Source organism: Poecile atricapillus, chromosome 1, assembly GCF_030490865.1.
Source record: "Poecile atricapillus isolate bPoeAtr1 chromosome 1, bPoeAtr1.hap1, whole genome shotgun sequence".
Classification (NCBI taxonomy): domain Eukaryota; kingdom Metazoa; phylum Chordata; class Aves; order Passeriformes; family Paridae; genus Poecile; species Poecile atricapillus.
Window position 1 is genome coordinate 49,548,075 of NC_081249.1, and position 25,929 is coordinate 49,574,003.

Here is a 25,929-nt window from a genome sequence, read left to right on the forward strand (position 1 = left end):
AAATATTTAACACCAGATATTTTAAGGCCAGTTTCACTGAACTTGCTCCTTTACTATAAAGCAAAACCCCCCGTGTTTAGCAAAACACATCCTTTGGTAGCAACCTCAGAAGCAATGAAATCCCCATCAACTAAAGAATGTACCAGGGGTTTAGATATGCAGATATTACAGCAGCTTAACAAGTTACGCACAAAGTCCTATTATCTTGCAACTGGGACAAGTGAAAATTGTGAAGTTACCCGGCTCTGCTGCCAGGAAGAACCTGTTCAGCCATTGTAGCATGGTGTCTCTGCTTTGCTCAGCAGGCATATCAAGCAGCAGTGATTTCGATTAAACTAAAGTAACTCTGGGTCTTACAACCTCCTCTGGAAATATATGCAGTTTTTTTAATCATATTACTTTCTCCTAAGATTTAGCTTGATACCATGTGTTTTCTTCACTCATCTCTTATTACTTACACAAGAAAAGGAGAAAAACCTCAAGAGAAACCTCAAGCCATAAGTCATACACAAGGCAGTAATGCAAATGCAGAAAAAAAAAGGAAAAGCTACAGGTTTAATCGTTTTCAGATAGATTAATCTCCTGTAACAGGAGTCTGAAAACTGGGCAAGAACACAAACTTGAGAACTAATAATTGTTTGTTTGTTTTTTAAATCAATGTGCTGAAGAAGTTAATGAGAGAACAAAATATATCCACAGTGGGTATCTCTAACAGGTTATGATATGTAAGCCAGTATCGGTTCACTCATATACCATGATATTCCTCAGTGACAAATTTACCCAGTAGTTAATTGCAATTAAGCTTTATTATTACACTGTTGAATTAAAATAAGAGAGAGAAAATCAGTCAGACATTTTTTGGAAAAGTGTTCACTTGGTATTTCTTCTGGAAGCCCTGTATGTTGAGTCACTGGCTCTCAATTTACAGGTTTATGCACAATTCTTACAAAATTTTCTCATTAAGTTCTTCAGATCATTTTTCATCTGGCTGTAATTACTTTATTTACATATCCCATTAAGAAAAAAAAAAAAGCTGAAGTAGGGTAATATAGCACTTGATTCTTGGGGAGGAACTTTGTATTATGCCTGATCCTTCTGTCCTTGGAAAGAACAACTATTGTATGGTATTTTGTGCCTCCTGATTGCAACATGAATCTTACATGAACATCCTTGTATGTTCAGGACAGGCACAGCCCCATTAGAAACGGATTTGAATTTGCAGAAGGAAGAGAAAGTGCATCCTAGCACAAGTGCACACCTCTGGTACTGAGGCACCTCTGCGGGCACCTCCCTTTGCCTTTCTGCTTGCCGCCTCTGCTCCTCCATCTCCGCCTGCTGCCTCTGCTCCTCAGCATACTGCTGCTCCCTTTCTTTACGCTGTCTCTCGAGCTCCAGCTCCTGGGATTCCTGTTCTTGCTCAAAATGCCGGGCTGCTTCTTCCTGGATCCTCCGTTCCTCCTGAAGCCTCCTCCTTCCTTCTTCCTCATGCAGCAAGCTGGCTGCCAGCTCATTTTCCCCATCTCGTTCTGGCTCCTCAGGAGCATTTGCTTCAGGGCCTTCTCTCCAGCTGGACACAGGTGGAGCCTGAGAAGTGACAGATGTTGTATTTAGGGTTAGAACAGTCTGCTCCTGTAGCAAAGAAAAGAAAAAAAAAAGATCATGTTTTTAGGGAAGGGACCAGTTTTTTAAATAGATTGCTCACTCAGAAAAGGTAATTTATCCTATAATGTAAGAATGTATTAAAATCATCCCCAGCACTTCCAGTGCAAGATGCAGGACACAGTTTGGTTTCACATTCTCCTAACTCAAGAACTTCAATCGACACACCAGCCTTAGCAAGCACCACAGGCAGCATGGCCACAACTATGTGAAACATTCTGCTTTCCAAAATATCACTTACATGTCAACTTAAATACTCATGGAAAACAAACACTTGCATGATATCCAGCATTTCTCCCTATTGTTTTGACTTAGAAATCTGAGATCTACTTAAGAGTGTATACACAAAGATATACACTGCAACCTCTATCAGACTGACGAATTTCACATGAATCCTCATGTTGAGGAATCTCCCACTCTCTTCCATTCTCCTACCATTTCAGCATCAAGCCTCAGACCTATCACTCTATGACTCTTCTCTCAAAAATGAGAAAAGGCCTTTCAGTGGTCAAAAGATGTTTTAGTTGCAGAGAAAAAATGATGTTTATGGGTCCATCAAAACCCCTAATGACAGAAAAATACAAAATGGTTTACATTCTTGTACAGCAAAGTCCTCTAACAACTCAAAAAGCTTTCATATTAAAGTTTTAAGCCTTAAATTATGGTATACTTATTTATGACTGTGTAAACACAACTGATCTAGCTTGCATGCCTGAAGCAGGACTCACTTATCAGTAGAGATACCTCAGATAGTTCCCATACTCAGGAAAAAATTTGTTCATCTTCCCATAAACAACAATCAATCAGAGAATTCAGCATCTACAGAAACTACACACATTCAGTGTTATAAAATATATAACTGGAAATCTATTGACTTGATATATAAATTTATCAGATGAACTGTCTGCCAGTAACAAGCCAGACACTTACAACCACACTTCCTGATAAAGTATTGAAGCAGAATTCCAACAAGTAGCATCAGGTGGTAAATAAACAGCAAAAGTGACCATTTATCATCACAATAATTAAGACATGCTGTGACTTTTTGCCAACATATTTTTTGTGTTAGTTACCTAACTAGCTCATAAGGAAGAGAAAAAGTCAACATATATCAATACATCCCACCTATCCTTTCCATCCCATTTCTGCAATCTCTTTCTACCAAGGCACAGACAACAATTTATTTTTCAAAATGAGAAGATAAATGACATAAACAACGTAATTATTTGCCTGCTTGCATGCATCTAGTATAAGGGAAGAAACCCCTCATGAAATGAATCATCAAAGCTTTATTTACAGCCTACCTCATCAAAATACTTGGAGCTCTCTTTTTCTGCTTCTTGCTTAGCTCGTAGCCATTCTTCCCTCAGTTTCTCTTGTTCTCGTTGGTATTTCTCCTGTTAGGTCAGATTGAAGTTAAACATGCAAATAAGAAACATGGTATTTGCTTATTTTCATTAAAATGTACACTGGAATTTAATGTGCTTTTTTAACAGACCAAACAGACCAGACAAAAAACAACTCTGAGCTCCACTAGAACATTAGGTCTGCCACAAATGAAATCCTGGCTCAAATACAATCCAAAGGAGTCTCTGTAATTGATTTTTTGAGACTCCAGGCTTATTACATGCTAAATCCCACAAAAGCCAACCTCATAGTCCCTGTCCTCCAGTTTAGTTACCATTTGAACAAAAAACCCCCAGCTATCTAAGGTATTTCTGAAAAAACAGAGTGGTTGTATTTAACTTGTAATTAGGCACATTAATATGGTAAATATGAAGAGATCACTAAAGTGAATTAGTGAGCAAGAACTCTCATTCTTTTGAAATGTTATCTTAAACAAAAACCAGTTTCTGGACCTTGAAATTTGTCTTTTGATTATGATTTGGTATGAAATCAATAGACTGTCTTAAAGCATTGCTCAAAGGATATGGTCAATGTTTTAGCAGTTTTGTCAGACACCACTTTTTTCTTGGGAAAAGCAAAGTATTTAAGGATGTCAAAAGTGTTCCTTCTAAAATGTTGGAAATAAGAAAAAGAAAGACTTTGGTTCCTTTTTTAGTTTTTTGAAAATTCATTACTTGGATGATGGGGAAGAGAAAGATAATTATTACTCTGGTCAAATTTATCACTTCAGGACTAAAAAGGGAGAAAGAAAGAAAAGTGATGGCAGATGCCTGAGTCAGCTCTCAAGAAAGGGGACCCAAGGTTTACACTCTTTAAAGCCATCTCTTCAGGTATCGAACAGAAATTCCAAACCACAACAGAGACTACAGGTAAGTTTAGGAAGGTACAGCTGCTGGCTTGCAGAATTTGCAAGCTACAAGGAACAACAAAAGGTGAAAAATTCAAAAAGCAAGAGAGTTTCTATGCTTGTACTTTGACATCACAGTTTTCTGCTGAATACAGCCAAAGAGGGCTTGTGCAGAATAAATTACATTCACTGATGCCATCAGACTTCAGACAACAAACTTTAATTTCATTTGCAGAGATATATCTTGCTGAACGTGGTTGAATGTGCTTGCACTTCATTGAGCTGAGGACTTTGCAGAAATGTATGCTTGGGTTTTTTGTGCTATCCTGAGATTACAAAGAATGCCCCTTCCTTCCCTTTGCAACATCCCCCTCCAGCTCTAGCTGCTGCTTATCAAGGTGGTTTTGCATTAGCAGGTTCAGTTTTCTGACTCGGAGGTCCTAGGAACCAACCTGATTCCAACTGCCCAGCTAATTGCTAAATGAGAGGACTCTAGCAGGCACCTAACCATGGTGCTGGCTGCCTCCTTTTGATATATGAATACAAGGCAGTATTGCTGACTGAAGGCAAAATTCAGGCTAGAGGCAATTTTCTTACTGGGAAAAAAAATACAATTCATATTCAAAAGTGAAGACCCCTTAGTTCTTCACTTATCCTTTAAATTCTGTTGTCATTGAGAACACACCAGCCCCAACAGATGAAGCACTTCTGGCTGTAGTGAATACACGTTGTGTGTTTGATTTTATGAAACTCACTAAAGCATTGTCCTTTTTTTTTCTGAATAACTCCTACTGTGTGCAACTGTGCAGGCCAGAAAGTGCACCTGAGAGTCTCCTCAGGCCATCAGTAAGAAGAATTGCACAAGTCACATGCTACTTTTCTTTCCTTGTTTCCACACAGAGGATCAACAGCCCATGATTATGAAGATTAATTATACCTGCAACAAACGATCCTGCTCTTTTTGCCATTTTTCCTGTCGTTTTCTCTCTTCCTCTTGATCCCAAACCCGACGACTAGGAGCGCTGATGGATGGGACTGGGAGCTAATATAGCACAGAAATGAAATCATATTATTCTCTTTCCACGTAATCAACACTACACATTTTAAAACAAAATTTTTAGAGTGAGAAATAGAAGCCACTACCAGCACTAGAGCTTTATAGTGGCAAAGACATAAATTAGCTTTTTCTTCAAAAAAGGCAACCATGCCTTGACAAAGCAAATATTAGCCAGTACTCTCAGATTTGATCAAAATTGTACAGCAGTATAAAAAAACAATATAAAGCAGAGAGCTTCTTGAAAAGACTAGGATTACACAACCAACTAGTAGTTTCCAAATAATACTTACATCAGGCATTGCAGGCTCTGGGCCTCCTGGAAGATTTGGAAGGCAAAAAAGAGAAACCATTAGATCCTTACATAACTACTGCAAGACAGGTGTAACTGTGGCAAGTCTGAGCTTCAGACTAATTTTTTTCCTTAGTAAGACATGCTTGCCTTTGCCCTGCCGAACTTTCTCGAGGGCAGAATTTATTAGGTGTTTTCAACTAATGTGCACAATTGTTTCAAAGTTTTGCATGCTTACAAGTGCCATCAACAGTTGCTTGAATTAGCAGTACATCTCCCTCTGTAGCAACACAAAGGTTCTTCACTATACTTCTCTTAGTATTATTGTTCTGAAACCCAACTGTTTACCATGACTAATACCCAGAGCTGCACAAGGGTAGAGAAGCTATTCATCTATGCCCTTGTCATGAATTAAGAGTAACTGACATCCACTGGAAACTTCTCTACCACAAAACCATGTATTTCTGCTCTCCAACTTTCCTTCTCTCCTACTTCCAAACGCACACTTGAATTCAGTGAAATTGTCACCATTCACCACAAACATTTTGCTGTTTGAGGCTATCACACTTGGCCTTAATCATCCTGTGACAAGATAATTATTAGAGAGAGATGTGTATTAGGCTAATTTATTAAAAATTGAGAAAATGGGAAAAAATACAAATTTAAGTGTAATCATTTCTTAAGCACCATCACTATTTTTGTTTGTTGTCAGTATACTTGTTACCTAGCTGTCAAAATTTTAAAAAGTTTAAAAAAGACGCATAAAAGAAAAAAAATTGCAACAGTATTCTGAAGTATAATCACAAGAAGTGGAAAAAAAGATCAAATTTAGGATACAAAAGATTCTAATGAGTCACAGGTTAACATCCATTCTGTATACACACAATTTTGTCTTCACTGTCAGATCACAACAGCCACAGTGAAAAATCAGGTAATCAGCTTAATCTATTGCAATTGTGCCAGGAGATATTAAAGGGAAGCCTAGACATCACCTATTTTTGCTCCCCTCTTCTCTCACCCCTGTAAGCTTATGCTGAACTCCACAGGAATCCTCACGTAATTGCAAAGCTAAAGTGCCAAAAGTTTAAAATAAACAAGCTGCACTGAACAAGCACTCTAGAAATACAACCTTGTCCTCCCCCTCAAGCACAAGTGGAATACCCCAAATATTGTTATAAAAATAATTTAAAAAAACACAAATTTCTGCCAGCCATAAAATAAAAAACAAACAACAACAACAAAACCCCAACAAATAATCAGCAACAAAATACCACCATATTGCAGATACAATATTGCAGATGCAGCAGAAGTATTTAAAAGCAAATAGAACCACAAACACAGATATATGCTGTGGCACTTCACATACCACTTCTGGCAAAAACCAGAAATCATCACCACTAAAAGCAAAATCCTGGCCCCACTCAAATCATTGGCAAAACTCAGCTGAGCTTCCAGTGGGCCAGAATTTCACTCTTTCAGGCTACAGCAAAACAGCACGGCATACATAGCCCGAAGACAGCATAAGACATACAACATTAGTGGAAGTATGTGAGCTGTGACATGCAAAATGCTGAAAAGCAACCTACAAAACCAAAATTGAGTGCCTCATTTATTGCTTTTTTTAAAAATGCTCGCATATGAAATTCAAAATTTATATTGGTCTTCTTGGGGTCTTGTGACATCATCACATAGTGGAAATCCAGCAGATGCCTTTTTACACCAATTTGCACAAAAGCACAGAGCTGCAACTCAAACTCAAATCCAGAGTTAAATACTTCATCAACAGCTCTGAGATCTTCTCTAAACCCCTGCTGGAATATTCACCATTATTCTTGTTTTGTAGGTAGTAGCAAACCTGAACAGAGAGTGCCACCCTTCTTACTTCTACCCAGTGGAAAAAAAAAAAAAAAAGTATGAACAACACAGAAGAGATTTAAACAGCTATAGATATAAGAGAACACGCAAAGACCCATTACCACAAAGGTAGACCCATGAATTGTAAGAATAACCTGATGACCCTGGGGAAAGAAGGGAAATTAATTATGTTGCTTCATTGTAGCTGCAGAAACAACACTGAAGAGGTAGAGCACCCAGCACCAGACTTGTTAGGGAGAGTGTGCAGCAGGAACAATTTCATGGAAGTACATGAAATGTTAGCTCTTTGATTTACCTTGTTCAAAAAATTGTGACCGTCTTTTAAAGTTTTTCAAAGAAATAGGTTCAGATGCTATTTGAAAAATACAAAGAATACAAACAAGTCAATGAGGGGCCCTTTTTTTTAATGACTATAACCACTGGATAAGAAATTTCTGTTTGATCTCCCATACACTGCAACATCACTTCAGAAAAACAAAAAGCCCTTGAATCACAAAGGAAAACCTTAGGAGATTGCATCATATACCTATTAGGATTTCATTTTATCAGTAACAACGTCCAGCTATAAAAACAGCACAAGTATCAAACTTGGGCTCAGATTCTCCCTATCTAATTTAAGCATCCTTGTCTGGGATGCCAAACTGGGATGAGGAGCCTAATGACCATTCAAGACTACCCGTAAACATACAGAGGACAAGTGATATCTTGGGGGAATTTTTTCTACGAATTGCCATGTGTATTCAAGCTAAAATGAAATACAAAGTTCCTACTTAAGGATTATTATTCCATTAGGAAGCATACATACCTGGTTTCTCTCACCGCTGTCAAGTAAGACTATAACTCCTCATAGCATCATATGCAATTATTACTTATATCAGATTCATCAACATTGTTCTCCAGGAATAAAAATAAAGTAAGAATAGTGAAAACAGCCACTGTCTCCAAAAACCTCTCAACTGAAAGAGGCAGGCAAAAATAGCAAAAAGTTGAGTACACTACACTCTTCCTGGGCAGTAAATAAGTCAATACTCATACTAACTCGGTCTCCATACAATGCAGTAGCAATTACAATAAATCATGTGCCTTCTTCTCTTTCACCCTTACCACACATTAAATTTACAACCACTAATGCAGAGACAGGAGGCTTTGTTGCAGCTTTGTTGTCAGTTCTCAAACTGCCTAGCAAACTTTGGAAGCAAACTGCACCCAGTTTGGATGCAACAAGATCTCTGTGATATCTGTCTGGCTTTTGGTTCTTAAAGGTGTCACTTCCCCCACGGTGTAACACTTCCAGTCATTACAGGCTTAGTGTCTGTGCTTGTTGCAAACCACACAATTAGCAGGTGAATAGCAACAGTGGTTTACCTCTTTGTTCATTAGAGCCAAGATCTCCTTGCATTCCATTTATCAATTTTGCTTCTGTATTCTGAAACAAACAAACAAATAAATAAATAAATAAATGTCTTAGGCTTATTAGATTTGTGGAAGTTTATCCAACCTATCCAACCACACATCTTTCCTGACAGTAACTATGTGTCATGAAACACTTCATAACTTTTTATAGAAAGATACAAAACAATCTAAAACTTCCTCAGTGTAATTTATAATAAAGCTACTGCATACATTTGAGGCAATCAATAACCAGCTGTGAACTGCTGCAGAAATAAAAAACATTAGTTTGCAAGAAAATGCCAGAAGCCAAGATCTTCCTATTTCAGCTCCTTGGCAGGCAGGTTTTCATTTACAAGTAATTTAAAAGCACATATATGTCTGTTCTTTGGGGCTGCAATTTCCACTTGGGCTAATAATTCAAAGTCTTCTCTGAAGAATAAACACTATATAAACTACATATAGTTTTAGTCAAAAGATAGTCTGCACATGTTTTAATATCTATCATTCACCAGTGTTTTCTCATGAATAGACAGTAGCAAGTCCTTAAAACATCTCATTTACCTTAATACATACACAGCTACATCTCCATATTTCAGATATTTCAGGTCCTATATTTGTATTTGTGTTGCTTAAGGAACATAAGATTTACAAGTTCTCTTCTCCATCCTCCCACTATCAAGACATTATATTTTTTTTCTTCCTCCCCCCAGCTCCCATGAACCTTCAAAAACATACTCACAGAACTTCGAAGGCTGCTGGAGAAATCTCTTTTTGTAGATGTGGTGGAAGCATTTGAAACTTTTTCTCCTGAAGTTGCATCAATCCATTTATTTTCAGATGTACCTATAATGTTGGTAGCCATACTGGTGAGATTGAGGATTTTATGCCTTACATATGGCAGGGAAGGCAGGTCTTTGCCCCAATCTTTTTGATATGTGGAGGATCAAGAAATTAATATAGACAGTAACGTCAAAGAACAGAACAAGAGCTAGTGAAAACATTAAAATAACACAAGAACACACAGAAGAGGGAGACACACAAATCAGGTGGAATTTGTGAAGACAGGAAAAAGGGCATCTATAGCAGACCGCCTTCCCCAAAAATTTAGTGTTAGTCATAAGCTAGGTAAAAGTTTGCCAGATATTTTTCTGATATGTGCTACAGCAGCTGAACATTAGAGAGGAGTTAGCATTCATTGGAAACTATTTCATTAGTGTTAGTAAGGATTGAGAAAATTCTTCCAATTTTACTCACTCAAGGTACAATGAGACTCATACACTATCCAGGGAAGGGTCATTTTCACGTCCATGCTCATCAGGAAATAGAGAGGGGGAAGAAAATGCAGTCTAAACTAAACTAGCAAAATCGATGAGGTGAAGACAAATTATGCTTTTCTCACATATTCCATTTCTCCTCTCCCTACCCTTCCTACTGAAAATTTTATTAAATTACTTTTTTGCCACTAATCTCACTCTTCAGTCGTATTAGGTCCTATAAAGTGATTTGTTTCTTGTCTCTTCCTAACCCCACTGTTTTTACCCCAGTTTGCTGGTAACTTATTTACCTAGCTTCCCACTAAAGGAATGTTCTGCATTTATACTGTGAAAGAAATCACTGGTCACACGTCTAACTCTGCAAAATTCTTCTAGAACTTGGAAAGGGTTTCCTGATTAAAACCATGGCAAGTCAAGACATGCTACAAGCCTGCCAAGCCAGAATGGAGACCCTCCCTACCCAGAATGAGTAGTATCATTCTGGAGAGATTACAGCACCACAATATTTGAGTCAATGGCTAGAATCATAACACACAGATACTACATCACCCACAAGATTTTACCTCACTTCAAATGCTTCCTGAAGAAAGGAACACAAGATCCTCCTTCCCTGAAGGAGGTGGTGACTGAGAGACAGGGATTTTGACTCATTAGGATAACAAAAATTATTATCCTCTAGAGATCAGACCCTATCCATTTTTGTGGTATGGCAGGAAAGAAAAATGTTAGATTCCTTTTTGTGCTGGTTGCACACTTTTTTACCTGCCCATCCTCTAAGAAACAAGCCAGAGCACAAGAGTGAGGTCAGTAGTTCAATGTTTTGCAGATTTGCTTGTCAAGACATTTCTAATGCACAAGCAGTTAAAAAAGCAGAGTTGTGTTAAAATGCAACAGACACACTGGCAAACTACTTAGCTTAGATACGTATTACTGCTGTAAGGGTAATAAGGACTCTCAGCTGTCAGGTACAGCAGAGACAAAGCTTATTTGCCTTACAGAGCATACAGTATCTGCCCGACGAAACAACTCACCATTCTTTCCATATCGTCTGACATCCATGACCAGGTTTCCAGTTTCTAGTGCTCTGCTGATGGCCTCTTCCCACTGACTGTAGTCCATATGTGAAACCTTTGTGCCATTGACAGCAATGATCTCATCATCTACATGCAGCTGACAAAGTGCTGCAGGGCTGCCTGCAGAAAACAGAAGAAAAATGTTATTATGTCTCCATTCATTTTTTTTTTTTTCTCACAGCTATGATTGTAAGAGAGTGGATTGGGGAATCATTCAAAGAAATGATTAATGGTGGATATTTAGAAAGTCTTAGAAAACTTCACTACACTGTAACATAGGCTCAGTAACCTCAGTATCAAAGTAGCTTTTCAATTTAGAACTTATGGGAACAATAAAGAAATCAGTCTTCTGGCTGGCTGGCCTTTTAAATAAACAACCTCTGTGCTCAGTCTTCCCTTCACTAACTCACCTTTATAATCTGCAAGAGTGAGAGAGAGGAAGCACCACAATGTCTATATCCAACAATTAGCTGAAATTCAGCCAAAGTTTGAGTAATCCTCTTATTTGTCAAAAAAAAAACAAACCAGCCTGCACTTTGTTAATTCCAGTAGAAGCTGGCTTTCTCGTAGTCTCATTTATGTTTGCTGAGCTCTTTATTGCTTTATGCTGCTTTATTGCTTTGCTAGAATAGTTTGCTAGCTCTGGATTCGTAATTGGACTCAAGATATTGCTGGGTACTGTCCCACTGGTCTTTTCTGGATTGTACTTATTTTATCTCTCTTAAGAGCAAACTTTATGGCAGGTTGGACTTTGAATCTACTGATATTTTGCAAGACAGGCTGCACTTTATACTTTTTTTCATCTGCTACACATTGGCAGGCAATCTCACTAGACTAAAGACAGACAACATAGAGGACCAGTTCATAAACTTTTTCTCTATTTAATTCAGAAATGAATGAGCTGAGAAACTCAGACTCCCCAAGCAAAACTTTACGGATTACATATGAATGGTTCTTCCATTAAGAATTATCCCCTTAGCAGAACAGAAAATAGAAAAGCCAAGTAAAAATATAGTTAAGGATTGCACAATAAACCCTGATGTTAATGAAACAAGTTTGAACTGCACAGTCAAAGTATTTTCCAAAGTAAGTAGAGAAATCCACACATCTGACTTAAAATATACCAAGAACATTGGTATTACATTACCCTACTACATTAGAAACAAATGTGGACAAGTATGACAGAAAAATTTAGACACCATATGCTTCATTCTGAGTGTCTTTTGACTCATTAGTAAAATGCTGCTGTAAATCTAGCTCATCCACTAAGGATTCAAATGGCTTCACACATGAGAAAGTTAAGAAATTAAGAAATGCTATGCTTCCTAATAGTGCACAAAAAAATTATTCGTCATCGCTCACTAAAAATCTACACTAGCTACTCTGCTGGAAGAACATGGCTCCATATTATATCTTTCTGCATCATTCTTAAAATATGGACTAAAAATTTCATTTGCAGTTATCAGTACTAATTGCTTTTAAGCAGTATTGTAGAAGAAAAGGTAGTGTTTTCATCTGGAGGAGGTAACACAGACAATATGTTTAACTGGAAAAACCATGCATTTCTAGGAGTCAGGAAGATGTTAAAGAACCATGGATCTTCAAGTCTGTTAATGGAAGGTACAACTAAGAATACTATCGAAGATACTAATACTGAAGTTACTAACCTCAACATCATCATGTAACATTTGCAATCATGTCTGATATTTAGTACCACACAGTTTAATCTGGACTAGACCTTACGCTCATGGTAAGGGAAAGCTTCAGGGCTCCAGCACAGTCATCAGAACTCAATTTCTGTTTTGAGTTGTGACAGAATAAGCCCCCAGTAAAAACAACAACAAAAAGATTGTGTTCTTTTTATTCAAATAATTTGTCAGGGATGAGTCTGGGCTCAGAGGTGTGAACAGTATACCTCAGCTCAGTTTTAGGAAAGGAAGGGAGTTGAAGATTGCACAGTTTTTACTAGAAAGGCATATCCAGACCATACTCCAACCATATAGATTGAATGAACAGCAGCAGTCTCTAGATCTGGACCCAAAATAGCCAGAACAACTCATACTGCTCAATTTTTGGCCTGTAACTGTCGCTCTATTAGGAACAGCTGGGAAGAATGACACAGACTCTCATGGAGTCAGACAGGAGAATTTCTCTCAGTTTATTGCTTTTATAGACCAATATGTGGAAAATACAGAAAGGAAACTCTTATTGGTTAGTAAACTACTACATCACCATCATTGGTCAGTGGGGCTCACCACCCCCGACTTTCTCCTGCAAAGAAAACAAGGGATAGAAAACAACACCTGCAAGGCTGTTTTCTGTCCCTGAGGATTGTTTTAATTCTTACTCATGTTTTTCCCAGACTACTTTCTCAGGCGAGACTGAGGAGCTATGCGGCCTGTAATTTTTACAGGCACTCTGGTTCAGATTTAGCATCCATATGTAACTTTGCCAGCAGCTCTTCCTCCACAGTCTCTGGACAAAAGGGCTTCTCAAGAGTGCAAACCAGGGTGCCTACAGTGGGCTTCTGCTCCGATTCACCTCCAGAGAAGCCCACAGAGACTGGCCAGAAATTCAGCTGCCAGAAGTTGTATGCTACTAGTTGTCTTTAACTGTCCAGCTCCTCCAAGACTAAAGGAATTAACTATACTTTATATTCCTATAGAGGACTTAGCTTTCATTATATAAAATATGTACTGCTTTTATGTTTTTCATAAGTTTCCCTAAAGGTAAAAGGTTTTTCTTTCTTGCCCAGTAAAAACAAAAAATACTCATTTTTCCATATGTTCCAAATTATCTCTAACCTATCCCCATCTGTGGTTATTACAACAGATAAACACTATCTCAATGAAAGAAAAAAGATAAAACTTGAAGGATGTGGGTCAAATTTACTTCGTCCTACATGACTGCAAGTGTTTGATCAGACATGTACTCCTATATCAACACAATCTCAAAAAAAATATTGCAAAAGGAAAGTGAAAAGGGAAGTACTGAAACAATAAAGATTATATGGCACAGGGGAAGTTGGAAGAACAATGCCTAGATTAATGACTAAGGGTTTGTATTTACCTAATTTTTAGTGCAAAGTTTGAAAACTCCTGTAAAAAATTAGAACTATCCTTTTTTATACATAGTAAATGGGTCTCAATGAAATGTGTTACAAGCTTAACTCTTACTTAGCTTTTTGAGAACACTTATAAGAAGTTAATTTTGCCTATCAAGTAGTTTTCTTAGTGGGTTTTAAGGAATAGCACATGTAGAATTCAGAGTCATCTGTAAGGAGTAAAAAATATACGTGCTGGGTATCATGTCAAGAAAATCATATAGCTAGTTAGGAAGACAACATAATCAGAGAAAGCGCGCCTGGAAACTTTTTCTGGGCTCAAGAAGGAGAAAAAAGGTTACTGGAACAGTTGGTTTGGATTTGCCAAGCCTAAATCACACTTGACGAATCTGGTTATCTTCAATGATGAATTGACTAGAGCTCTGTGCATGGGGGAAGAGAGGTGATTACAACCCACCTTGTCTTTAATAAGGCCATTGACATGATATTCCACAGTATCCTGGTATCAAACTTGGGATGGTATTGTCCACAGGGCAGAATGACCAGATGGGTGAAAAACAGGCTGGGCTGTCAGGCTCTGTGGGAAGTGGTTAATGGCTCTTACTCAGCCTGCAGGCTGCTTACAAGTGGATCTAACCAGGATGTATCCAGGGACCTACCCTCTTTAATGTGTTCACCAATAAGCAGAAGAAGGAGGTAAAACACACCCTCATCAAGTTTTCAAACCCTGTCAAAAGCAAGAGGGTGGCCAATAACTGGAGGACAGGGCTGCTCTTGAGAGCAGGATCCTGACATTAAGCAAGGCCAAATGCAGGGTCCTACTCCTGAAAAGGATTAATCCCAGTGATGGTACAGGGATCCATTGATGGGCTGGAGAGCAGGGCTGGGGGGGCCCTGGCACTGGTGGGGCTGTATGAACGCGAACATGACCAACAGATCAAGACAAGTGACCATTCCATTCACTCGGGACGTCTTACACCACATTGACAATACTGTGTCCAATTTTGGTGCTCCTCTGTAAGAGAGGCCTCCATAAACTGGGGCAAATTAAATGGTAAGGTACTGGGATGGTCAGGGCTAGAGCAATTTGACCCATGAGGAAAGGCTGAGGAGCATGGACCTGTTCATCCTGGAGAAGGGAGGCTACAGGAGAACCTAAAAGGAACATCCCCACATACCAAGAGGTCCCTGAGAAGGGAAAGTCTGCTTTTTATTAAAATTTATTCCAAGAAAACACAGAACTAGTGGTTATGAACTGGTCAATCTGACTGGATATGTAGGGATGATGCCCAGAGAGGCTGTGCTGTTTCCACCTCAGAGGGTCTCAAACCCACATGGGTAAAAGCCCTAGGCCACTCAGCCTCAATTCCATATTGACATTTTTTTGAGCAGTGTGTTGCCCTAGAAATCTTCAAAGATGTCTTCCAACATGAATTATCCTATTACTTGTCCTTAAAAATACAAAATACAGCATTCCCAAGTGCCTAGCTGAAAGCATATATTACTCTTTCAATGGGCCATCCACCTCTCATCCTTCATTTCTTTAAAGGAAGCTACAGCTATTGAATAAGGATACAAGATGAGACATTTGATGGAAGAAAAATGTGCTGAACACAGGCTACAAACATGAACAGAGATACAGTCCATTCTTAGTTCAGTCTATACTTTGTGCTCTTCCTTGTCAGAATGGTAATAAAGCAGAGCCAAGATAACAACCACAAGGCCTTCTCCTCCTCCTTGGCACAGAGCCCATGGGGACCTTTGTGTATGACCAGCAGGAACATTCACTACCCTCAGATTTCTCCTTTTCAGCTGGCAGTGCAAATGGGCAGACCCCTGCCTCCAAGGAGGGAAATAAAAGCCTAGCAGCAGGAAGACAAAGGGAACTCTATTCTATTCTTTGGGCAAAGGGAATATTAATGTTTCCATAATCACAGAATGAAACTGGTTGGAAGAAACCACAGTGATTCATCTGGGCCATCCTCCCTGCTCAAGGAAGGTTATCCTAGAGCAAATCTAATTATGAAAATACCCAGATATAGTGAAGAAAGGCCTTTTCCACTTCTTGAATTTAAAAAGTAAAAACAAATCCAAGACTGCTCATTAACTGCTGTTAAATGGTATTGTTTCCTCTCTGGAAAGCATAATATAGGGCTAAGTAAATTAAAACTTTATAGTTATTTCTCCTTTCTCAGGATGATCTTGAGTTAGGTGGAAAGAAAGGCAAAATTCAATATTCCTCAAGTATTACTGGCAGTGGGAAAGACCATTGTTTAGAAAACAAGCATTAAATGCGATTTGCTTGGGTTTTTGTTGCTTTGTTGCCTTTTTAAGAAAATCAAGCTTGTTCTCTGCAGAAGACTTCTAAAGGTTAGAAATAAACTTTATATATGTATCATCTCAAGACAAAAATGTTTGCTTTCCCTCAGTACTAAAACAAGTGAAAAAAAACTGCACTGGAAATCAATTTAGAAGTTGCAATTACTTAAAAATATGAGCTGTCTCCAAAATTCATCATGACTAAGAAAGGAGTAATTGAACAAAAAGTATTAACTACTAAGTTTCCTCTACATGTGTTTACAAATCATGTGAAATGAAATCTTTTAAACTTAGCCAAAAGAAATAGTCTGGATATTAGAAGTCTGTATTTGCCTGTAAATACTGTTCTGTAAGAGGCTTAGTGAACAAATAATCATGTTTATACCCGCTTTGATTAGGAAAATGCATTTTGGTGTTTCTGAATTCAACCTATTTCAAGAGATGAGGAGTCACAGAAATACTATTTTATATAGTATTTATTTATATACAATATGATACTAATATTAGCAAAGTCAATACTGATTTTTCAGTTCTACACCTGACGTTTTAAAATGTTTTAGGCATTCTCAGCAGCAAATGCCTTAATTTAGAAGCCTCTGCAAACTAAACATAAGAACAAAAATTTGTGTATATATACACATTTACCTTCTTCAATTCTCTGTACAATGGCTCCCGAAGAACTCCAGTTTGTTGTAAACCCAAAGCTGTGACTGTGGCCAGGCCTCTGGTTTATACTGATTCTCATTTCACTGTACTGTTCCTGAAAAATAAAACATGACACTACAGTATCTGGTATCACAGGAATCTAAATGAGGGAAAGTGTATCCTCTAAATAAGTAAGGCTGCTCACAATGTGCACTTTAATCATCTATTATTAGCATCACAGACAAAGGAAACAGTATTGAAGTCAGTTAACTAACTCATTTGCTTTTTATTCCAACAGGTGTGTTTTCAGTTTACATTTGTATTTTCTCTACACGTATATTTCACTCCACATTCTATTATTTTAAACCTTTTGCAACACAATGCTAAAAAATAGTAAGAACTTGCAGGAAATTAAACCCTTAAATGAATCTCCATGGATTGTCTTGTGAATTTGTGGCATGTACTGCCTCCTCAGAGAGCATCAGAGATGTGAAAAACCTAGATAACCATAATCAATCTTATTTTTCTCTTGCACATCCTACCATGAGAAACATCAGTTTCCTTTAGGCTCAATACTGCAACTAAGTTTATTTGGGTGCACAATCATCTTCTTGATTTTGTGTTAAATACTAGCAGCTTGCTATTGATTTTGTGATAGGGAGCTTAGATAATAAAAATAATCCAAAATCAGCTAAATCCAGATCTTTGACTTTAATGGACTTTCAAGATGCTTTCAGAATCTGAATCAAAATCGGACACCACCATTTTAAACAACAAGAATATCTGAATGGGAAAACATTTTGTAATACTTGCTTCAATCCCACACTGTATTAAGAGCATGTGTTGCATACATTAACATTCTAATGTGAGCTCATTAAAAACTATTAAAATACCCAAATGCATGCTATGCACTTCATCAGCATGAAATTGACATTGATATAAAAGTGGAAAAAAAATGGATTTTTCTGTCAAACAATGTTAAAATAGATATTTTCCAGCAAAATTTTAATGGAAGGGACCCTGCACCTTTTTACACATGCATTAAATGTACACCTACATTTTAGTTCCCTAGTGAACCGGCCTTCCTTAAGAGTCGGATTTATTTTCCCTAATTTAAAATATTTAAAAGTCTTGAAACCTATGCCAGTTCCTCCAAGCTCCTATGTTGGTAAGATGCAACAGGCAACTACGGTGGGCACTGCACAAGCAGATGCAGCCAGCCAAAGTGTCAGGGAGGTGCAGACAGAGGTGATTTCAACAGCACGTAAGTACTGAATAGAGAAGAAAACAGCACTGCACAACACCATCCTAAGGTATCGCCTCACATTACAGGAATGTTCCTGGGAAAGCACTCCCCATTGCAGCCCAGGTTAGAAATTAAGCCTTCAAGTTACAGCTACTGGCTTGCAAATGCTCCCATACATCCCAAGTCCTTAGGTGAGTATATTAAAATTGAATCTACTAAACAGGTTAGCACACTGAGCTAAAGAACATACAAACCTTTAGAGTTTGACTGTGTTCCTGGAAATTACTACTGGTCTTAATTTTTTTTTTTCCCACCATTCCAACATACCTCTTCAGATCTCTCTTGTCAGAGGAATAATGCGACTTTGTACACTGAACTTCATAATTTTTATAGGTCATCCCTAAAACAGTGCTCCACAGCACTGGTGTTATGACCCTGATGACTAGTGAACTATGTCAATCTCTCTGGCAATGATTTACAAACACATCAAATGGAACTTGCATTTCTTAACCTAGAGCTTAAGTTATATAACACAACCAAGGCTTTTTTTTAACTTTTTGCAAAATTTTTTAAATAACCCCCATCATACTCACTTGTAGCAGGAAAAATTTATAATCACATAACTAATGACAGGAGAAAACCAAATGGACCTAGTACATGCTATTCTCATTTGCCTTGCTTAAACAGATACTATGAACTCATATCAAATCTGTCAGTTTTCACTGATTAAAACAGAAACTCCTTTGTCTGTTTTTGCTACAACACAGGAAAAAAAAAAAGGTCATTATCTCTTTCCTTATATAGCAATCACAGTTTCAAAAAATTATGATAAAGTCATTACAATGGCCAAGAGGCATCAGGGGTATTAAACTGCAATGTATTTCTTTTCCACAAGTGATTAGGAAGAAGAATGTTTGGAAGCAAATGAATTTCTAAAAAGGTGGTATGGGAAATGATTTCATAAATCAGCATCCAAGGTCTTATGACTCCTACCCAAAAAAACGGCACAATTAAATTTTACAGCAGGATCAGGAATGCAAATCTGTCAAGGGTTATGAACTGAATCATCAGATAGTGCAGAAAGGTATCAAAAATTAAAGCTGTTGTTGGTGAAACATGCAATCAATTGGAGGAAACAGCACTTAAGATACATATTTCAAGAACACTGGAAGACCCAGCCCTTTATCCAATAAGCACATGCACAAAGAGATGGTGATTTACTTAAAAATTAGCATGAACATTAATTAGATTCAAGTACATAGCTAAAAAAAAAAAAAAAAAAAAAAGGCCCAAGCCACAACAGATGGAAAAAAGGATAGTATGATACTGATGTTTATGTCCAGCCTTTGAAAGGCTGATCTTTATTTTCCACCACCAGTTTAAAAGTGCAAATGAATGCTACAGCAGCTCAGATAATTCATCTAACTGTCACACCTGATTATATGCACAGTGTGCTAATTTGGAGAATAGCAAAAAACTCTGCAAGCATTAAACAATATGCAGAAGAACTATTCTACATTAGAATGATAAATAAAATTTAACACACGACAAAATGGATAGGAAAAATTCATCAAAAAATATTTTTTTCTTCCCCAAATACTCTCTTTCCCCTAAATTAAATAAAAGCAAATAGCAGATGTCCTCTTACTACCAGAAAAATATTTGCATTAGATGCACTTTTATTTATTTTCTGCTTTATTCTGCTGTGGCATTCAGCAACACCAAGTAACCACATTATTTCCACGCTTACCATGGATTTTGAATCCTTAGGCTCTGTTGGACTCGCAGTTTCTGCAGAAGATGCAAGTGAAAGAGAATCAGGAGGAATGCCATATTCTGACTTAGGAATACTGCTCCCACCATCTTCATCTTGGGACTTTAAAGTTAATGCCAAACTAGGAGGAGGTGTTGACTGAACAACTTTTTCCTCCTCTTCCTCCTCACCTCTGCTTCTGAATGCACCAGTGGAGAGGGGGTGTGCAGAGTCTGGTTGTGAAAAGGAAATGCTGGTGAACAAAGCTTGAGTTCTTTTAGCTTTTTCTGCTTCTCCATTGTACTTCTGAGCATCATCCATCTAGGAAAAAAATGACAGCTTGGTAAATAAGTGCTTTTAAAGAAGAAATCATTAAATCTTTCAATGATCTTTATATTTAACAAAACCACCTCCTTCTTTGGAGCAAATTCTGGTTCTTGTACCCTTTGTAAACTATCTACTTAGAAAAATATATTTTTCTCTCTTTAAATACTTGCAGAATAAATAGCCCAGACTTCTAAAGATAAACTTGTTAAAGTCATCTACTTAGAATTATTTACATTCTTACCACTTTTTACATTTAAACAACTAAGGATTTAGGAGAAAACTATGAAAATCATCATTGTTATGGGGCAGGGGGGAATCAATTTCATTGTTTCAGTGCTTTACAGTGTAGACAAAATTTAGCCTAGCATAAAATTTCAATTTCAACAAAGTCAGCAGAGCAGAGGAAACTTTTATCACCTGAAAAATTTATCTTTAACACTTAATTATTTTAAGCTGGCTCCAGATAATTACCTTCAAGGACAGGTTTTTGATAAAGCACACAAAGGAGACTTACTACAAGTAATAAAAAGAATATTTTACCAAAGATAGTTACCAGCTTTAATTCTAGGAGTGTGTTTAAGCACAGAAACACAAGTAAACATCTAAAGCTACAACAGAGTTGCCTGCTCTATTAACATAGCCCTCATCACACAGGAGGCACTTTTCAAATAGAAACAAAACATTAAAACTACTGTTCCCCCAGCTATTGAAGACCCCCCATTTACAGACTTCAGGAATGAAGCGGAATTTTACCGTGAACGACCGTGGAAGTGACGAGATTCCTCTTGAGTGGACACCAAAAGGTCTTGGTGTAACCACAGATGTTAACCTGGAGGTATCAGTTTTCTGGTAAGTTCTCGGGAGAGAAGCTGAAACCTGAGCTGACCCAGTTTGAGCATTCACTGAGTGGCGAGTGGACAAAAGAGCTGGGCTCTGCTCCCGTTCCTGCGCCAGGCTCTCCGGGGGCGCAGGAGCTTCTCGAGCAGCCGTGCTCTCCGGCAGGTTCTCTTTGGGTGGTTGTGTGGTGTACACACTTCTGCTGTCCTTAGTGCTGTAGGAAGCATCTTCTTCCAAACGGTAATCTTTGGCTGCTGACCAATCCTTTGCAGCTGTGGAAGGTGCTTTTTCTTCACTGAACACATCGTCGTTCAGTGAATATGCCCAGTTGTGCTCCTGTTTCTGCTGCTCATAGGAGTTCTGATCTCTCTCCTCCCTATGGGAACAGAGCCTGTTAAAATACCAAAGTGACCTGACAAACTGGCAGGCCTAAAGTCTTCCAACTAGTAAATGTTTAAGGCAGAGCATAAACCAAATAATAAATGTCCAGGAAATGAAAACGAATAGCCTCATTTAAATATATTTGTACTTTCATATATTTTTTAATCTATCTTCTTCTACCTCCTCCCCAGTTCAACACTCTCATAACAGTCAGACATACTACTATCACATTATCAGGCTGCCACCGTGACAGAACACTTTGCCAAGAAAATGACATAGCTACACATAGCGATAAATGGTGTAGATACACATACATTCAATTTATACATTCTCAGAAATTCAGATTTATTTAGGAAAGAGCAGGAATAAGATAGTCCCGTAACACTGCCTGAACTGTATAACTGTGCTCGATTTTTCTGCTCTATGAAAATGCTATGCTGAATTTTAGATATCTAAATAAGATAGTGCCCTGAAATTCAGGTAATCTTATTTTTTTGTTATTCATTCCTTTGTCATAAATGAACAACCACTACAATGACAATCTTTAACTTTAGTTATAGTTATATAACTATATATATATAGTTATATAACTTTAATTTAGTTATAATATTCTTACTGATACTGAACATTCAACACAATTACCATCCACACTTTTATTCAAGCAACTAATTTTTGTCCTCACAAATAAATAAAAAATTAAAGAAATCCAAAAGATTAGACTTATTTCTTTTGTGAATACACGCCATGTGCATATTACCTTCAGCTCAGTCATATGTGCATTTGAAATGAATAAACAGATAAATAAATAAGACTATCACCACCTAGAAATGGTACTGTGCAGTTTACACTTTTTTATTCTTCAGGAAGTAAATACCAGGAGGAAAAATTCGGGATGAAGGGGAAATCAAGTCAAAGTTTACAGCTCTGTGACATATTAAAATTCTGGTTGCCATTCTCTACAACCAGCAAATGCAGTGGTAGAAGGAAGAGAAATAGTTAACTTTATCCATGAGTAAAAAAGGCAACTACCCAGTTCATTGCTATCGTTTTAACTAATTTAAAGAGAATGCAAATGTTGACTTCTCAATACTTTTATTTATGGATAGCAGAGTAAAATATCATTTATAGAGAAAACTGTTTAACATTCTGTGCAAACAGTGCATTAGAAAACCATATTCAGCCCTTCAATTACCTAGATTTCTACATTTTATTTTGCAGCTAAAATTGTCAAGGTCTCTGCAGAATCAATTGCAACTTGCTGGTAAAAGAGTCTCAAAAATTCAAAGGAATAAAAATGCTCAGATTTATGTTCTTAAACATAATACTCCCATTAGGACCATTACCTCTCCTGCTGCATTTCTTTCAGTGATTTGGTACTCCTTCCAGACACCTCAGAGGCTCTCCTTTCAATTTCTTCTCTCTCTTCCTTTTTCTTTTGCAATTCTGAAGTGTAACTCTTTCTACGACTCTTCCATTTTGCTAGATCCTATTTACAATAACATGAATGTATACCATCAGGTTTTCTCCAGACTTACAGAGGCATCACATCACATGCTATTTATTATCCTGATTTTATTTACATGTCTGCATCACAGACACATTTTCACGTACCTTCCCCTAAATGATAAAGGGATTGTCATGTTCTGGTTAGGGTTGCAGGCTAATTGCCTCCTTAAGTTAACAGCTGTAATTATTGGACTCTATGCCATTTGGCCCATTTTTCCCCCATAACATTTTCAAGTTTTTTCTAAAATACTTCACCTAATCACACATAATTGAAAACTAATGCAAATGCCATCTGTATTTCTTTGTTGAGGGCTTTAGAGTTTGGGATACCATTATTTTTCCAAATCACTACTATGTTAGGCTGATACACTAGCTTGAGAATAAATATGCCTTAAATTCTAAATTGAAAACAGATATTTCTGTAGTTTCTTCATTTCTGTAAAACCGCAATGTGAACTGGAAATATTGTCCATGAAATACCAGAACTGAGCTAAGGGAAGTACTAAATATTAGAACTGAGATGCATTAAACAAACAACTATGAACTTCTTGTTTGGTGCTGTGTTCTTAATTTTGGCTTCTTGTTGATACTCACTGTCAAGCAGGGATTTTAATAAATTGCAAAGTCTTTAGATATGCTTATGATGCTGTGCAAAGCTACCATACAGTTTACAAGCTGGATTTCAGACAGAATTATTAGGGGATAGAAGCCTCAAGAATTTGCACAAGGAAGTATTATTTCTTCCCCTTTCTCCCAGAGGATCAAATACTCAGACATTCCAATCATTTCTCCAAAAAAAGCATTCAAGAATTGGAGATAACACAAGAAACTATGCCCTAATTTCTCTTTATGTCCACAGAAATCAATCCTGAAGGCTTTATTACAATACATACAAGTCTTATCCTGAAGCACTAATCAGAAACTCAGGATGATATTTAAAATAATTTCAGTTCTGCATTAAACAGGCAACCCCATAAACTCTAGTAACTGCCTGAGATTAATTGTTTTAGAAGACAGCCCCATGAATTGCTGCACACATGCCAAAGCTTGTTTACTAGGGACACTGAAGGCAGGTGACAAGCAGCCCTTCAAGCAGGACACACAAGGAGAGGTGAAAAGCAGTCCTTACTTCTTGCCACTTTAGATCTTGTTCTTGTAACTGTTCTTTTATCTTCTGCAATTCTTCATAGCGGATTTTGCGCATTGTCTGCAGCTCGTCTGCACTGACATCGTTCAAAGATTTACTCCTAGAAAGGGAAAAGAGAACTAAATTTTATAACATCCTAGCCCTCATTTACACAAGTGAAACCTTCAGAGAAAAAGATTTATATTAGTATAACTGAATGCTTGTGAATGTTATTTTGAATGTAGCAGGACACACATTGGCAGCTGAATGAGAAAGACTGGGATGTTCTCTAGTGCCAACACACAAGTCATTAGTTGGGTATTCGAGCAAATAAAATCAGGTTAAGAGAATAAGCAGCTCTGTACATCTCCACACTGATCATTCACATTGAGCTCCTCATAGAATGCTGCTACTTCTGTTCCAACTTGTTATTCTCTTTATATTGATCTTGTTTCTTTCTTTGTCCCAAAAGGCATCCCTTATCCCCAAATCCAAATTCCCATCCTTTGACTTCTCTCCTCTAACAGCTTCAGTATCATTGCCTGTTCTTTCCTTACTTAGGCTAATCATAAAATCGAAATCAGTTGTTGATGCCCATTTCCAAAAGATTAAGAGTCACTCACTGCTAAATGCTCAGTTCATGGATGTCACAGGCCCCACTAGCCTATGCTGGTCATCCCCAAGCCTCTGAGATGTTCTCCGTTCAAACTGGGATGGTGAACACAGCCATCTTCCTGCTAACTTCTTCAACATGGTTACAGTTTCCCCAGGAACTCCTACTTGCTAGCTCCCTTTAACCTAAATTCCTCAAAGCTCACCTTTCATGCTCTTCCCCACCACATGCTATTTTTCCTTTATTCTTCCACACTACAGTGATAAACATAACAGGACATTTAGTTTAGATATAAGACAACCTTCCTGAGGAGATCTGACCACAAGCCTCTGAGAGAGTAAGCAAAATATTTGTCATAAGGTTCAATGGTATAACACAAAGGGAAAGCTAGGTTTCTGGGGCTTGGGGGTATTTTTTGTTTCTTAGGATTCAAAAATACCTTTGTTTTCATTTATCCAAAGTATGGGTTATAGAGTGATGTAACTAAATTCTAATAGGACTTGAAAATGTGGCACTTCTCTGATATGATGGAAAATCAGATAAAAACCTAAACAGATTCAGCACAGAGCCTTGCTCTAATCTGTTGCATTCCAAGAGATCTCTGAACTAACAAACCAGACTTTCACTTCCTCCCAAGAGGCTGAACTCACTTTCACTGGTAACATAAGACTGGCCTCTGGCCTCTAGAAATAAAGGCTTGGGCATTAACTCATTGTATCTGTTTGCTTATCTATTTTCTGAATGACAAGAGTGCCAAATTCAGCAAAAATCACCTGGCTGCTATTGCAGAAACTCTTTTCTTGTACAGCTCTTTTCCTCATTTTTTATGCTTAGAGTTATGTCACACGTAGAAGTGTTTTGGGGTAACCAAATACTACATAAGGGTGTATCAAATTTGATCCAGATGAGTTCAAAAAAACTTACATAACTTATAGTTTCCATTTCTTTCTCTGGAGTTACTATATCTGCCTGCAACAGAACAGGAGAATCTTGACCTAAAGAAAATATACCCTAAGTAGAGGTATATTCATACCATGGAACTAGATCTCAGTTTTCATTTCAGTCCTAAACTGAAAAACCTAACTAATGACTTGAGTCTTCTGAGTCTCCCTGTCCTAACACCTAAGTTCTGCTGAAATATTTTGCACTTGTGTAAGTGTTAAGTCATTTGCCAGGTTCAGGGTAGAAACAGAAAAGCAAATAAATGAATAAATTTAAAAATTAAAAAAAAAAAAAAAT

At 37.6% G+C, this 25,929-nt stretch overlaps 1 protein-coding gene across 14 annotated transcripts in view; it reads right to left on the reverse strand.

The window, feature by feature from the left end:
* Positions 1 to 25,929, reverse strand: part of LMO7 (LIM domain 7) — a 132,439-nt gene that overhangs the window by 11,895 nt on the left and 94,615 nt on the right. For 7 of the 14 annotated variants that reach the window (XM_058831115.1, XM_058831195.1, XM_058831214.1 and 4 more), the window contains 14 exons: positions 24,081 to 24,198; positions 22,789 to 22,931; positions 20,981 to 21,440; positions 19,898 to 20,221; positions 16,902 to 17,016; positions 10,832 to 10,993; positions 9,266 to 9,450; positions 8,500 to 8,560; positions 7,430 to 7,486; positions 7,236 to 7,277; positions 5,261 to 5,286; positions 4,851 to 4,955; positions 2,964 to 3,056; positions 1,259 to 1,629 (listed from right to left, as the gene is read on the reverse strand). In XM_058831115.1, the coding sequence (XP_058687098.1) occupies positions 1,259 to 1,629; positions 2,964 to 3,056; positions 4,851 to 4,955; positions 5,261 to 5,286; positions 7,236 to 7,277; positions 7,430 to 7,486; positions 8,500 to 8,560; positions 9,266 to 9,450; positions 10,832 to 10,993; positions 16,902 to 17,016; positions 19,898 to 20,221; positions 20,981 to 21,440; positions 22,789 to 22,931; positions 24,081 to 24,198 (2,262 nt within the window). The remainder of the gene's footprint in view (positions 1 to 1,258; positions 1,630 to 2,963; positions 3,057 to 4,850; positions 4,956 to 5,260; positions 5,287 to 7,235; positions 7,278 to 7,429; positions 7,487 to 8,499; positions 8,561 to 9,265; positions 9,451 to 10,831; positions 10,994 to 16,901; positions 17,017 to 19,897; positions 20,222 to 20,980; positions 21,441 to 22,788; positions 22,932 to 24,080; positions 24,199 to 25,929) is intronic. The other 7 variants (XM_058831152.1, XM_058831125.1, XM_058831140.1 and 4 more) reach the window with 7 other exon arrangements.